The sequence below is a fragment of the Piliocolobus tephrosceles genome, chromosome 8 (genome assembly GCF_002776525.5).
Source record: "Piliocolobus tephrosceles isolate RC106 chromosome 8, ASM277652v3, whole genome shotgun sequence".
NCBI classification, from domain to species: Eukaryota; Metazoa; Chordata; class Mammalia; order Primates; family Cercopithecidae; genus Piliocolobus; species Piliocolobus tephrosceles.
This window is the reverse complement of record NC_045441.1, coordinates 143,980,518-143,997,122: the sequence shown is the minus strand read 5'-3', so window position 1 is coordinate 143,997,122 and position 16,605 is coordinate 143,980,518. Positions and strand designations below refer to the sequence as shown.

At 39.2% G+C, this 16,605-nt stretch overlaps 1 protein-coding gene across 5 annotated transcripts in view; it reads right to left on the bottom strand.

Moving 5' to 3' along the window:
• The window catches only part of RBM33 (RNA binding motif protein 33), a 133,747-nt gene that overhangs the window by 93,822 nt on the left and 23,320 nt on the right, over positions 1 to 16,605 (bottom strand). For all 5 annotated transcript variants that reach the window (XM_026447014.1, XM_026447015.1, XM_026447018.1 and 2 more), the window contains exons 3-5: positions 10,789 to 10,837; positions 4,326 to 4,402; positions 2,132 to 2,450 (exon numbers count right to left, since the gene is read on the bottom strand). In XM_026447014.1, the coding sequence (XP_026302799.1) occupies positions 2,132 to 2,450; positions 4,326 to 4,402; positions 10,789 to 10,837 (445 nt within the window). The remainder of the gene's footprint in view (positions 1 to 2,131; positions 2,451 to 4,325; positions 4,403 to 10,788; positions 10,838 to 16,605) is intronic.

Here is a 16,605-nt window from a genome sequence, read left to right as displayed (position 1 = left end):
GTATTTTTTTTTTTTTTTTTACTTTAAGACTTTAATTCTGAAAAAAAAAATCATTTTAATGTGGAAGAGTACTATGAGTATTATTAAACTGCCACCTTTTCTTCTTTTCAAAACCTTAATCTTAGACCACAAGATGTTGGATAATTAAGTTGGATTTTATTACAACTGGGGCCTATGTGTAACCTCAAGTTTGACAATGGAATACAAGAGAAGGAGATTCCTCACTTGGAAATTCTCTTCACAACAAACTCTGCAAGAACACCAAAGTGAAAGAGGACTTCCATGTGGCTGTGTACACGCATTCCTTCAGGCACCTTCCACGCTAGGATCTGTGCCGCCTAGTACTAAGTTCACAGGCAAGGCCAACGTTCATGATATGGTTTAGCAATGTTTGTGTCCACAGTGCTTAGACATCAGTAAAGACTTGTTGGACTGCTGAACTTACAGGAGGTAGGAACCCAGGACTCTTACCCAATCATCTTATTTTACTGATGAGTAATAGAAATAATAAAATACTCTAGGCAATAACTAGGCACAATTCTAAAAGATCTTGGTTTAATTTTCAAAAAGCATTTGAAATTACAGTGTCTCACGTTAAGGGCATACAAACACACCAGTAAACCAGAAGGCACGTGCCTACACTAGCGAAGGATTACTAGAACTAATTATTACAGGGTTATGGAAACAACAAGTTCCCCATGATGCCTTTTACATGATTCTATTTACCAAAACTACAAACATTTCTCATTACTGTATCTACCGAAGAGCAAACATTAACCAAAAAAAATTAAATCTTAAAACTATTGAGCACCAGGGACCGTGGCTCATGCCTGTAATCCCAGCACTTTGGGAGGCCGAGGCAGGTGGATAACGTGAGGTCAAGAGTTCGAAATCAGCCTGGCCAACATGGTAAAACCCCACCTCTACTAAAAACACAAAAATCAGCCAGGCGTGGTGGTGGGCACCTGTAATTCTAGCTACTCAGGAGGCTGAGGCAGGAGAACTGTTTGAACCCAGGAGGTGGAGGCTGCAGTGAGTGGAGATCACGCCACTGTACTCCAGCCTGGGCGACAAAGCAAGACTCCGTCTCAACAAAAAAAAAAAAGAAAACTATTGAGACACCTAAATACAATCATGACTAGAACTAAATACTCTAAGGTTCCACATAAACAATTAATCCTTTTCAAAATTACTCATACACATGACCAAAATTCAGCAACTTCTAAACTATTTTTTTGAAACGAAAGCTTACTCTGAAAAAAGATGTAAATACAGAAAAGCAGAGCTACTCCCATTGCAAATGGGCTCTTTAAGGTCCCAATTTTGCATACTTTTGTCACCATTCCAACAGCCCCAATCACTCGGCCCCCATGGTGTTCCCAAAAACCCTAAGATTCTACTACAGCTACTGCGATCACATCCTTCCCTCATAAATTTTGTTACATGCTTATTTTAAAAAACAAATCTCTTTTGATGATGAATCATTAAAAGATGAGAATCTTACACTAGTACATTTTTTCTTTCTTGTTGGTTCAACTTTGGGGGAAAAAAAAAAAACTACCTACCAAAATCATCTTTCTGAAATAAAAAATCAGCACAATCTTGCTTCCCGATTATAGATAACGAATTATATGTGACATTTCTTAAACTAACCTCCAATCTCTTTATTCAGGTTTAGACAGTTCTCAGCTACAAAAAGGATGAATGAACAGGACATCAATCACTCTGGAATATTAGCACCTTAAAGATGTCTTTAGCAGGTCAATAATCTTTTCACCTTAGAAGGACTTTATCAGATCTTGTCTAAAGCCTGGATAAAAGCTCTGCATTAAGTACTCCTAACAATTGACAGTGTATCCCCACAACACAAAGCTGTTTTCTTCCTTAGGGTACAATCCTCAAGGTCACGATTCTTTGCAGCCTTCCAGAATGACAAAGGAGCATTACCTCTGGCCAAACAAGCTGTCAACACAAACTTTGTCATAGCTCAGATAAAGAAACTGGCAGACAGTGATAATAAGGTCTAATTTCCCCTCCCTCCCGAGGGAGGTAAATAGATTTCAAATCAGTCTAGAAGCCTATGCATGGGAAGCCAGGTTATCTTTGGCCACACAAAGAAGAAAAGACTCACTGTAAATTCATCTAAAGGTTCATTGATTTCGATGTCTAACACTTCATCGGTGTAAAGTTGCTCCTCCTCTGGCTCCTCCACATATTCTATTTGGTCTTCTGTCAACTCAGCTTCGTGGCCTTCATACTGTCCTTCTTCTGGGTACTCCTGAGTATACAATTCTGATCCATCAGATTTGTGATAAACCAGTTCATCCTCTCCTTGTTCTTGTTCGTACTCAGACTCCTGTTCTCCAGATTGGTCATTAGTGTTGTCAGACAGTTCAAATGATGTAACCATGCCAGATGTAGCATTCAGACTAATTGTAACACCCTGAGAACTAGAGAGGACAAAAATACAAAAAAAAATAGCCAATGAAGAGAGGAGCTCAAAACTAAACCATTATATAAACAGCTGTTACAAAGATTTAAACCACGACTGGTAAAAAGTTATTCCAGTTACTGACAAACGCACATTAACTCCAACAGTACTCAAAGTGCTATGCAGAGCTGTGCCCTAAGCCCTTAATGCATACAGCAGAGCTAACTGTGCTATATGGAGCTGGCCACAGACTGGCAATGCATATAGAGCCTCTACTTATCATCAGCGGCAGGTTATTTGACCAAAAGAATTAAATCAACCACAGATGAAACACATCTGACTGGCAAAAGTCCAAGACTGAAATCAAATAGACTATATTTCATTCTAATTTACAGAATGAAATAGAAACTGCTAAGATTTCAAAGTAAAAACAGGAGTATTATTCTATAAGCAGAAAATCAGAGTTGGAATTTTAAGAACAATTTTTCTTTTTTACATCTATGATAGAAATTATAAACTCCTGTTTAAGAAAATCAAAATATTAAAAATTTGTGTGAAAATACATTTCAGTGTTCAAATAATTTATATTAGTCACAAATATCTTTAAAAATTGTTCATAATTTCTAAGTAAAATAACAAAGGTTTTGAAACTGCAAAAAAATCATGTTCCACCTATTAAATCATAACAGTTCCACAAACAATAAGGTGCAAGATAACATTTCCCACGCAAGATGGTGCAGATAAATCTATGTTCACACACAGCACCCAATCCTAACAAAAAATTAATACACCTCTTAGACTTCAAGATACCGTGGCTAAAAAACTTCAATGATGTATTTCTAAAAGGCAATCTAACTCAAAAGATCAAAATATAACAATGATGTCAAACAATGGAATTGGGAAATTTATCTGCTGGTAGAATAATTTAAAACTTATTTTTACCCGTAAAAATTACTTTATGTTAGAAAATCTGTTACAAATCCATGGCTGAATAATAAATGGCATATATTCACTAATTACATTTATAACCAAGAGCTTGTCTACATTTTCCCCATGTTTCCTCATGAAATTAAAAAAATTATTCCACCTACCAGAATGTCTCTCTCCTCGTATAATATAGCTTACTATATGTCAACAACAGAAAGATATTCATCGTACCAGTCAACTAGAGTCTAAAGTATCACCTCCCAAAGTGTCCAAAATAGTAATTCAGTAAATGATATCAATAAACTGGCTAAAATGAAAACAAATGCAGCAACATCAAACTGCAGGAGAGTTAAGAGTCCCAGGCCACTGCCCTCCACCCAAATAAAGCAATTCTTTAAAAGAGCAGTAGATATCCGTACTAAATGTTCATAACCTGCACTGAACAGAACTCAGAGATCATTAAATGAAAGACCTACTGATTTTTTTCTTTTTGAGACGGAGTTTCACTCTGTCTCCCAGGCTGGAGTGCAGTGGCACGATCTCGGCTCACTGCAACCTCCGCCTCTCAGGATCAAGCAATTCTCCTGCTTCAGCCTCCCGAGTAGCAGGGACTATAGGCGTGCGCCACCATGCTTGGCTAATTTTTAGTAGGGACAGGGTTTCACCATGTTAGCCAGGCTGGTCTCGAACTCCTGACCTCAAGTGATCTGCCCGCCTCAGCCCCGCAAAGTGCTGGGATTATAGGCATGAGCTACAATGCCTGGCCAAGAACTACTGATTTTAAACAGCTGCTCTGTTTACAGAACATCCATATGGCTTCTACAGTTATTACTAGTATTCCATTTAGAATGTAATCATGTGTTAAAGATATAAGGCTACATTATTCAATGATATTCCATTATAATTATAAGTAACAGTTCCTATCAATCTAGTTAAAGAACATTTATAATGAGGTAATACTGAGTACCTGAAATTTTCTTCGTCTTCATTATCACTCTGCAAAAGATCATCATTTAGCTCTTCATCTGACAAATCCGACTGATTCTAATTAAAATAAGAAATATAATTAATGTGTGTCACTTCCATAAAAAGACTTGTTACAAAGTACAAAATTACATTGACTGAATTGTTTCTAGCCTTGTATTAAAACATTTGCCACCCAGAAGGCTTTTGGTCACCAGGGAACAATCAAGAGATCCCACACAAGGCATGTGGATCCCTCCTGGGCTCAGCTTCAAGTGCCCAGGCAAATTAAATGTAAAAACAGCAAGTATAACAATCACATTTATTCTCACACAAAAGAGACAAGGTAAGAAGTTCATTGGTGGAGGCTTACAAACAAATAATATCTTCTTATAATACACAAAAAAGTAAGATATCCTTAAGGTACTACTAAATTTAATGCTAATATCCAAAACCTAAAGATTTTTTAAACAACATAAAAAGTGTAATTTTAGAAATAAGATTTTAAATAACTGAATCACTAAATTGAAATAAGGGACTATAATAAAACTTTGGTTTTTCCAATACAGATCACATACGAAAATAAATGTTAGCAGCTCAGTTCCCCACTCCTGTTCTTGATGGCACTCCTACCTATAAGCATAGAGAGCCTAGCTATTCTGTCAAGAGTTCCAGGTTGTGTTAGGTTATATACATTTGAGCATCTTAGAATAGGTTTCAGGGGGTGTTATTCACACTTTCACACTACTTATTCACACTACTTCACACTTTCTTCCCTTTTTAAAATTACTTATATGTAATAAATGGTATATATAAATTACTACTCCCTTCACAAAAGACAGTCAAAGCCACACACACACTGTCATACACACATATTCATTCTTAAAAAGTAAAGAGAGAAAAATCAACTTGGTTTTCTACTTAAAGGTGAACAAACAAGCAGTCTTTTCCTGGTAGTTACACCTAGTAAAAACTTATCTGTATACTTTATTACAGTATTTCTGATAGTCAAAAATAATTAATCTTATTAGTACTTCTTAGTCGCATGGGACTCAACCTAATCACTGACACCACAATAAAATAAAAATAAAACAACACAGGCCACATACTCAGTTTATCTGCAGAAGGGAGAACAGATATGTGTGATAACAAAACAGACTGCTTAACTGACAGAAAATGAAGTTTCTGGCTGGACGCAGTGGCTCACGCCTGTAATCTCAACACTTTGGGAGGCCAAGGCAGGTGGATCACTCAAAGTCAGGAGTTCGAGACCAACCTGGCCAACATAGTGAAACCCTGACTCTACTAAAAGTACAAAAAATTGGCCGGGCGTGGTGAGGAGCGCCTGTAGTCCCAGCTACTTGGGAGGCTGAGGCAGGAGAATTGTTTGAAACCGGAAAGTGGAGGCTGCAGTGAGTCACTGCACTCCAGCCTGGGCAACAAGAATGAAACTCCAATCCTAGCACTTTGGGAGGCCGAGACGGGCGGATCACGAGGTCAGGAGATCGAGACCATCCTGGCTAATATGGCGAAACCCCGTCTCTACTAAAAAATACAAAAAAACTAGCCGGGCGAGGTGGCGGGCGCCTGTAGTCCCAGCTACTCGGGAGGCTGAGGCAGGAGAATGGCGTAAACCCGGAAGGCGGAGCTTGCAGTGAGCTGAGATCCGGCCACTGCACTCCAGCCTGGGCGACAGAGTGAGACTCCGTCTCAAAAAAAAAAAAACAAAAAAAAAAGAATGAAACTCCATCTCAAAAAAAAGAAAAGAAAAGAAAATGACATTTCCATTAGGTGACCATATAATCTGTCATCCATTTCTGAGATTGAAAGGAGATGCCATTATGAAAGTGAGAGCTATGAGCCAGGCCTACCACAGACAAACCTCAGTTTGGCTGTCCAACTCAGTAAATAAAACTTCAGGAAATCTTTAAAAATTAATAATTCAATGAGAGACAAATTTCATTCAAGAGGCTGCTTCTCTGAGCTTTTTAGTAAAACTCTTAGTATCTGTCAAAAATCAATGAGCCAAGAATGCACCAAGCAAATAGAAAGGGAATCTGTGCTGTGTTGGGCCCTCATGGGAGTCGAATCTCCCGTTGAGGATTCAACTTTCCTCTCTGACTTTTAAACCTACTGACAGACACAGGAGGCAATAAGCACACTATCCGCTTCACTGAAAAAGCTGGAAAGGAGAGCTAGGCTACAGCTTTGAGGCCAAAGCTGATTTCAACACATCCTAAGGAACTGGAGTGAACAGTTTTCTCTGGCTCCAGAGGGTTCTGCTCAGGATGGTCTGCAGGAAAGCAGGACCACAGATCCCAAGATATGAAGACAAAGTGGCCACAGATGCCAGTGAAATCCTTTCTCCCAATCTTTCCAAACAGGTCATTTCTCCCATGGGCAGAGAAACAAATATGAAAGAAAAAGAATAGTTCTCTCCAATACTCCCAAAAATATAAAACCTACATGGAATAGCCAGAGTTTAAAAACAGCAAGAAAATGGTTCCCAAAACATTCTCCAACACAGGCATCTATGAAACGGAGCCACCTCAGTGTATCAGGAGAATGTCTGTCCAACACAAGTTGATGAAGGTAAACACAAAAGCTAAAGAAGGAACTGCAAGCTGGCAACCAACTTCCACCTCACTCTTACCCACTTTCTAAAAGCTCTAGCCTGGTCACATCAGCCTGCTTTATCCTAAATTCGAAACCTTAATTATATATTTAAAACTGAGCCCTAACAACCTTCTTGACATGAATGAACTTGCCCGACAGTCTAACCCATGTGCCATCCTCAGTACTATGCACCTCCCTCGTGCTGTCTGTGCCGTAGGAGTCTTTCCAGGCAAAGGCTCCAAATTGTGCACTTCGTGGGGACCCCAGTGGGAGAAAACAACTTTTCAGGCAGCCGGTGTCCTCATCACGTGAACTCCATTCACAGACCCTGCAGTAACTAACTCGCTCTCACTAGAAATCAAATAAATAGAAATTAAGCCAACCAGAAAACATTTTTCATCTATCACACTGACAAAGATTCTTTTTAAAAGTGGTATCGAACAGGGAATGGAAAAGTGAGGGCAATGCTTATTCCCTGCTGCTAGGAACATAAGTGGATCAAACACTTCTGGAAAGCAACTTGGCAATACAAGAACCATGAAATGTTTCCACCCTTAGGCCAGAATTCCTCTTTATAGAAACCACCTAAGAAAAAAATCCCAAAAGCATAGTAAGACTTGTCCATTTAAATATCACCATAATGCCTGAGATTTACATAACATAATTCAGGAGGTAGGGAGTGAGTACGTAAACAGGAAGCAAAACAGCCTTTAACTGAAAATTACTGAGGCTGGGCGACTGACACCTGAGAGCAAACCGTACCGTTCTCTCTTCTTTTGTATATGCTTGAGATTTTCCACAAAAAGGTGTTTTTAAAAAAGTCGTAAGCAATGAGCTGGAAACAACCTCAATGTACACAGGAGTGACTAGGTATACTGTAGCATCTACAAACGTTCACTATTATGTTGCCATTATAAAATATTTTAAAATAACCCTAATGACAAGGGGGAAATGCCAATGATACAATGTTAAATTAAAAAGAAGTAATGTTTTATATCTATATTTCAATTTTTTTTTTGAGAGCAAGTCTCACTCTAGCCCAGGCTAGAGTGCAGTGGCGTGCAACCGCAGGAGCGCTGCAACCTCCACCTTTCAGGTTCAAGGAAGCCTCTCGAGTAACTGGGACATCAGGTGCGTGCACTATGCCTGGCTAATTTTTGTATTTTTAGCAGAGACAGGGTTTCAACCATGCTGGCCAGGCTGGTCTCCAACTCCTGACCTCAGGTGGTCCACCTGCCTCAGCCTCCCAAAGTGCTGGGATTATAGGCGTGAGCCACCACACCCGGCCTATATTTCGGTCATATTTAAAAACACATGGGAAAAGAACAAAAGACAGGTGACAAAACGTTAGTCACGACTGTTTACATATTTTTCAGGCTTTCTTTTTTTACATATTTTCAATGCCTTGTTTCCTATAAGGTACAAAGCATTTATTTTATGTTAGGAAAGAATAGAGAAGAGGAAATGAGAGAGATACATCTCCTGTTCCAAAGTAAACACACTTCCAAAATGTCCAAAACAGATGCAACCCCGCCACTGAGATGTCGGAATGCACTGTCACTGGCTTGCTCCAGTTCCAGCCCAATGTGAGCAACTTACGACAATGAACTCAACTGAGAAAAGTAGGATGACTTCCCCCAGAACAGTCAGCATTACAGTCCAAACCAAATAGTATTTCTCCATCTTTACTGATAGCAGTCCTGACCCCAAAGGTCAGGACTTTATTTTTTATGAGAGGAGGTCACACGTATTAAAAGGGAATTATTACAGCTTTCTGGAAAGAAACACAGGGCAAACCGTGACATGAGGCTTGCCTAGAGATAGAAATCTAACTTCATGTCAAAGTATTTTACTACATTTAAACCTTTTAACATCTAACTGTTATTCTCCATTAAAGTGTCTTAAATACAAAGAAAAAAGTAGCCACTTTAGGTACAAAAATACAAGTGAGAGCACCTCAAAGAGTGTGCAAAATAATTCCCCCATACAGGATAAAAACAGGAGCCTTTTCCCCCAGTGACCATGACAAAGGAGGACTGAGCATCCCACCCCCACTCCAGACATCACACTACAACATAGACCAGAGACACGAGGCTCTCTCGTCAACTGATACGGATGCATCCCCATTTACTCCTATTGAATCAGGTGGATTTACAACTAACCACACTAATTTTCAGTGTTAGAAGTGATGACAGAGCCATCTAAAGGAAGGAAAGTGGGGTGAGGTCAAAGCCAGGCCACCTGCAGGCTGATGATGCAGTAATAAACAGAATACACAATGCAAAGTGGCTTTAAAAGAATTCTAAAATGCATTCACGCATTAAAGAAAATGCTAATAATGCAATATAGTAAGTTACAAGAAAATGGCAAAATTGGTAACTTTTTTTTTTTTTTTGAGATGAAGTCTCACTCTGTCACCAGGCTGGAGTGCAGTGGTGCAATCTCAGCTCACTGCAGTCTCTACCTCCCAGGTCCAAGCAATTCTCCTGCCTCAGCCTCCCAAGTAGCTGGGACTACAGGCATGCACTACCACACCTGGCTAATTTTTGTATTTTTAGTAGAGACAGGGTTTCACCACGTTGGCCAAGATGGTCTCCATCTCTTGACCTCATGATCCACCCGCCTCACCCTCCCAAACTGCTGGGACTACGCCCGGCCTGGTACTTCTGGTAAGAGATCTTAACTGTATCACAAATGAGATTAAAAGGGAAATCTATCAAGATGTGATAAATCAGTCAAAAGATGTGAACTTACCGCACTTCTTGAAATATAGATTTATACCACTAATATTATTGATAAATTTTAACCTAAAAGAACAATAGCTTGAGGCTGGGCGCAGTGGCTCACATCTGTAATCCCAGCACTTTGAGAGGCCGAGGCGGGTGGCTCACGAGGTCAGGAGATTGAGACAATCCTGGCTAACACAGTGAAACCCTGTCTCTACTAAAAATACAAAAAATTAGCCAGGCGTGGTGGCAGGCGCCTGTAGTCCCAGCTACTCGGGAGGCTGAGGCAGGAGAATGGTGTGAACCCAGGAGGCGGGGCTTGCAGTGAGCGGAGATTGTGCCACTGTACTCCAGCCTGGGCAACAGAGCGAGACTCTGTCTCAAAAAAACAAAAAAATTAAGCCTAAACTATCTTGATAACGAGAACAGTTAATAAACAGATAATGAGAACACTGTTTTTAAACAGTTAATAAAATTTTAAAAATGTAGTATTTCACTTTCCTGCTTTACATTTCTACTTTTACATGTTTTATAATGTCCGAAATATACTGGTAGGGTTCTGTTTGTGTGTGTGTATATATATTTCATAAACTGAATTACAGTGTATATATATATATATATATATACACACACACACCCACAACACATATAAATAGATACACAAAATTTTTACTTCATCAAAAAGATTTAGAAAAACCTACATTAGGTTTTAGACTTCTATTTATTTTAATGTTTATTGTATTTGAGCATGTTTACCTTTAAGCTTATCTCTGAATGCCTCCAAAAAGTGAAATCCAGAACAACTATGCAAAATATTAACCTCCAAATGTTACCTTCTGTTATGGCAAGGTACAACTTTATGTTAAAGCTGTCACAATCCAGTAACGGCTAGAATGCCTTGGACAAAGTAGGAACTAATCTTCAAGGATTTATTTCTTGAGTTATAATTACCAGAGAATTTACTAATAAACAGTCAATTCCTTGTGCACTTAAAAAATAATTCAGTTTACAAAATTTTTATCTATACCCAACTTTCCAGTAATGAAACCCATGTATAGTGATTACTGCTATATGTTAAGTACAATTAAATGACTATTATTTCATCTTAGGACACAAACTTCTTACCTTTTTGCCAGATAGTAAATCTTCTCCAAGTAAATCATCTTCAAGTTCACTTGGGAGAAAAAAAGAGACATGTCAATGATTATTCCCATTAAGACTTGCAAGTCTGTAGGTCACTTGGGAATTTACCAAGAACTCTACAGCTCAGGTACCTTTTTTTTTTTTTTTTTTTTTTTTTTTTAGACAAAGCCTCAACCCTTCGCCCAGGATGGAGTACAATGGTGCGATCTCGGCTGACTGTACCCCTCTGCCTCCCAGATTCAAGCAATTCTCCTGCCTCAGCCTCCCAAGTAGCTGGGATTACAGGCATACGCCATCACGCCCAGCTAATTTTTTGTATCTTTAGTAGAGATGAGGTTTCACCATGTTGGTGAGACTGGTCTCGAACTCCGGACCTCATGATCCGCCTGCCTTGGCCTCCCAAAATGTTGGGATTACAGGCATGAGCCACCACTCCCGGCCAGCTCGGATACTTTTCCATTAAGTTTGCTATACTTTCCTTTTTCTTTATTAATAATAAAAATGTATATTCAAATGCACAGAGAACATTTTACCTTTTAAGTATGGGGAGGCTTTGCTATAGGTAGTGCCTCACTATACTTCTAATTTTAGTTTTGCACCTTAATACGGGACCTTAATCTCTTGGGCCTGTTGAATAACCAGTAAAAGCAGAAACTGGAATATAGTAAGTCATATCTAAGCTTTCTCCTATCTTTAAAAACCTTAATGAAGAAGGAAAAGATACACAATATAATTAATTAGGAAGATCAAAACCAAAACCACTAGAGATGGTTTGATATTCATCAAACCAACAGAAACTGAAAAAAATAAATTTTAAAACCGAATGAGAACATAAAATCAAATCACAGTAACTAAGGGAATTAGCTTTGTATAACATGGATGTCCTATCAGTGATTTGCAATTTTTTCCAGCATATTTCTGTTTTAAATGATTAGAAGCAGGCTTTCTCCCTATTTCTACAATTAAAACAGAAACCCTTAGCAAATAAAAAAGCTGAAAACATTTTCCACTGCATTTATTAGAAACAAGATTTTTTTAGTTGATAAAAATGGCTACCACTGGATTATGTTTTTAATTCTGGGGAAATCAATCTCTTGGAAGCAAGTATCATTAAAAGCCAACATAGAGAAATGTACAAAGAGGAAATACAATTAGACGGACTTTAGTTCTAGGTGCAAATACTCATGGAGATTTAACTGCATCAATATTCTTATTAGAATTGCCACTTTATTTTTTAAGGGGGGCTCTGGTTACAAAATTCTATAGGTTTTGAGAAATCAGCAAAACCATGATTTTACCAAAAAAATCATGTTTATTTTTAGCATGCCTCTCTGCGGAATACTATAATCGCCGGGAATGCATATATGGAGTTATAATGAAATGCATGTTTCTATATAATGCCTTTTAGAACTAAAAACAACCTGACAAATCATTTAATTCATGCACTAAAGACTTTATTTGTTATTTTAAGTTATCCTCCAAAAAGTCCTATAACCTCATTTTACAAATAAAGAACATAAGGACAAGACATGAAATAACCTGCCTAAAGTCACACAGCAGTGACAGATGCAGGACAAGAACAGCCCTTGAAAAGCAATCTTTCACAGACTCCTATACGACAGTTATAAAAAAAATAACATACAGCTTCTTTCAACATTTTAAAACCACTATCATCTATCAAATACAATTTTTGTATCTTCAGTGTTCCAACTACCCTCCAGAGGCAGGGAGAAAACAATGCTGTCTAGTCAACAATATTTACAATAACCCCATTTGAAATCTGGTTCCAGATAACCAAAAACACACAAGCACCTCTCTGAAGACAGGCACTGGTCTATACCATCACCTTAAGTAACTAAAAATGGAATGTGATGCCAGTTTCCCAGGGCAAACTGACACAGCCATAAAAACAGGTGTCAGTAATTATACAAGCAAAAACCTAGAAAGTATGCCTTTTGCTGACAAGCACACAGAAATAAATCAACCTTTAATAACTACTTAATTTTTCTAAACAAAAACATTTTTAAAAAGTAAGTGTATCAACTATAAAATAAGCAGAGAAAACGAAGACTCGTACTTGTTTCACGACGAGTGAGAAACAGGATGGGAGACAGTGGGACTCAGTACAGAACAGCAGCAAGTATAAACAGCAGCCCCAGCAAGCCACAGCATCTGCTCAGTACACTTCTGTGCCGGGCACCACTTGACAAGTTCCACATACACGAGCTTTTCATTGACATAATAACCCTCTCAGGTAGACCCCTTACACTGTTGCCATTTTTTAAATGTGAAAACAGAAACACTAAGACGCTAATTTGCCCAAGGTCACCCAGCTAGGAAGTGGTGACACCAGTGAGAGAATCCAAGTCCTAACTACTATGCACACACCCCACAGAAACTACATGTACTTTTCTTCTTGTCATCGTAAAGCTGGACCCTCACAAAAGATGTATATATAAGGAATAAATTTATTACATATGTAAAACTACATCCACTCTTGCCAAAAACAACAATGAACTAATGGAAATGACTGGTCTCCATCTGGCAGTTTCAAAGGGGCGAGCAGTCACTCTGGCTGGCAGTAGCAGTAAGTGTTCTAGGAAATCAAACAAACACTGGGCTGAAGAGGCTTCCTGTGTTCAATTCTAGAGCTCCCTCAAGATTCCACCAGTAATCACTACTTGAGTATGAACAACCTCTCCGGCAGACATTTCTTATTAAAGCTTATAGACAATGAGCTCTTTGAAAGCAAGTATATTTTTACTTAGAAACAGAAGTTATCCTCAAAGACGTTTTTCAGGAAACAAGTATTTGTTGTTAACCACTGGGCTACAGCCTTTCAAAACCAGAAGCGAACTTGACCACTGTACATGGGGCTGTAGTCTCTGGGTCCTCCCCACTCTAGTCTGCTCTCCATCTTACCTGCCTGCTCTGTGCCTGGATTGTGTCCTCCAGGAGCAGCTGGCACAGCCTGTCCTAACCTCTGGCTTCCAGATGGAATCGCCCATTGGGAGGCACCAACATAATGTCACCAAGTAGGAGGAGAAAGATGGGCCCCTCCCTTCTCACCTGAAAGGATAGAGACTATAGTATCCCTCCCCGAACAGCCTTCACTTCCCACAAGGCCGGGGCAGGAACTGGTACTCCCTGGATGGGAGTGAACTCATTAGTTCTTTAACCCTGCCCTGTAAATAGACCCTTCATTAAATTTCTTCAGCTAAAACTTTTTGGGCCGGGCGTGGTGGCTCACGCCTGTAATCTCAACACTTTGGGAGGCTGACGCGATTGGATCCCCTGAGGCCAGGAGAGTTCAAGACCAGCCTGGCCAACACCGCAAAATCCCTTCTCTACTAAAAATATAAAAATTAGCCAGGCACGGTAGCACATGCCTGTAATCCCAGCTACTGGGGAGACTGAGGCATGAGAATCGCTTGAACCTGGGAGGTAGAGGTTGCAGTGAGCTGATATCGCACCATTGTACTCCAGAGCAGACTGGAGGACTCCAGAGCAGACTGGAGTACTTTATTTCTCAAAAAAACAAAAACAAACAAACAAAAACAACTTTTTGAGTGTGCCATCTCTTTCTTACCTGGGCACGAGACATTCTTATCTTTAAAAAAAAAAACAAAAACACACACACACGATTTCAGGTGTTGGTTCAGCAAGGACATCATATTCTTCCAAACACCACCACCAGTACAGCACGGCAGAAGAACTTACCATAATTCCTGACCCACTCTTCTCAACTTCGAAGTGTCTCTCTCTGTGTCATGCAGCACACAGAGAGGCTGTCTTATGCTTAAAACATCAAAAAAGAAATACATGTGGCAAAATCTTCATAGATGCAAACATGTCATTGAAGACAATAAAAAAAGGAAGAGTTTGTTCACAAACAACACTGAGACAACTACTATTCATAATAAGGTAAACAATAAAAACTAGAACCGTCTCACACCATGACCAAAACAAGTTTCATCATAGCAGAAAGCAAGACAGCTGCCAAAGACGTCTAAAGTCATGTCAAATGGACACAGGAGCCAACCTGAAGAAATTCCAATTCAGCAAATATCAGGCAATGTAACCACCAATAAAGATACTAAACTACAATGGATTCAACACAATCCAACATTTAAATCTATGATTTCAAAATGATTCAAAAACAAAACTCACCCCTGCAAGATGCTAGGGCTGACTTCTTAGTTTGAAACGTGGTAAACAACAGGAAAGACTCAATCACTTACCCTGTCTTTTCTATGTAATCTCCACCTCAGAAGAACTAACTGGTTTACAGTACTATTAGGTACTATATTCCTGTACTAGTACTATAGGTAACAGGAAAAGCGGAGGTATCATCACGTGCCCCCAAGTAGCTTCCAATGAGGGACGCAGCAATACTTATTATACTGCCACACCCCAGCCCCTCCCCGAAGTTCAAACCTGAATCCCATCCACTTCTAGTTCTATTAACTCACATAAAACACCAGCAGTTAAAGGGCACACTAAAAACACCTCAGGGAGTGCAATCAGGAAAAGGAAAATTCTAGAAGACACATTACCGTTTCTTCAACAAAAAATTGCATGGAACTAAAATAAGATGGCTGAGAACCTGTATATGAAACAACACTTGAAAGACAACTATCAATGACCATGTGGGCCCAATTCAACCATAAAAAAGCACACAGACACATATCCAAACTGTGAAAGTAACAGTATACTCATACATACATTTAAAGTAAGTGTGTACACATATGTATGGAGATACACATGTATGCGTCTACATACACATACATAGACACACGCACAAATATAAGAGAATCGGAAATTTAAACACTAAGATATTTACATAATAAGGAATTTTTAAAGATACAATAACTATTGTGGCTGTATTTGTAAATCCTTTATTTTTTAGAAAAATATATTCTAGAAATTTTGAGGGGGTTGCAGAGTATGGTTAAGAGATTGGCTACATGCTGATAACTGGTGAAACTGGAGGATGGTACACTGGGTTCATTGTACTAGTCTATTTTCACATACGCTTGAACTTGTTAGTAACTTAAAAATCAATTTAATCAATTTCAGGCACACTGTGTATCTATTTTAAAAAAAGGCCAGGCGCAGTGGCTCAAGCCTGTAATCCCAGCACTTTGGGAGGCCAAGACGGGCGGATCACGAGGTCAGGAGATCGAGACCATCCTGGCTAACACGGTGAAACCCTGTCTCTACTAAAAAATACAAAAAAACTAGCCGGGCGAGGTGGCGGGCGCCTGTAGTCCCAGCTACTCAGGAGGCTGAGGCAGGAGAACGGCATAAACCCGGGAGGCGGAGCTTGCAGTGAGCTGAGATCCAGCCACTGCGCTCCAGCCTGGGCGACAGAGTGAGACTCCGTCTCAAAAAAAATAAATAAATAAATAAAAATTACAACTTTCATAGACACATGCAGGAGATACCCAGAATACAACGTAGGGAAGAATTTCTTAAGGACAAAAAGCACAAACCAATTTCCTGTGCCTACTGAAGTGGGCACTCAAGAGGCCGCACATCATCTACCCTGACCACAAAGCACAGCCTACAGTCAGTCACGATGGAACACCAGCAAACCCAAAATAAATGGCCTGTCAACGTCATAAAAGACAGGCTACAAAATTCTTCCACATTAAGAAACGATGAAAGAAAAACGCAATGTATGATCCTGCATTGAATCTTGAACCAGAACAAAAAATTATTTTGGGAGGTATAAAGGAAATTATTGAAACAACTGAAAACATTCTGAATAACCACTGTAGAATAAAAAATTAAAAC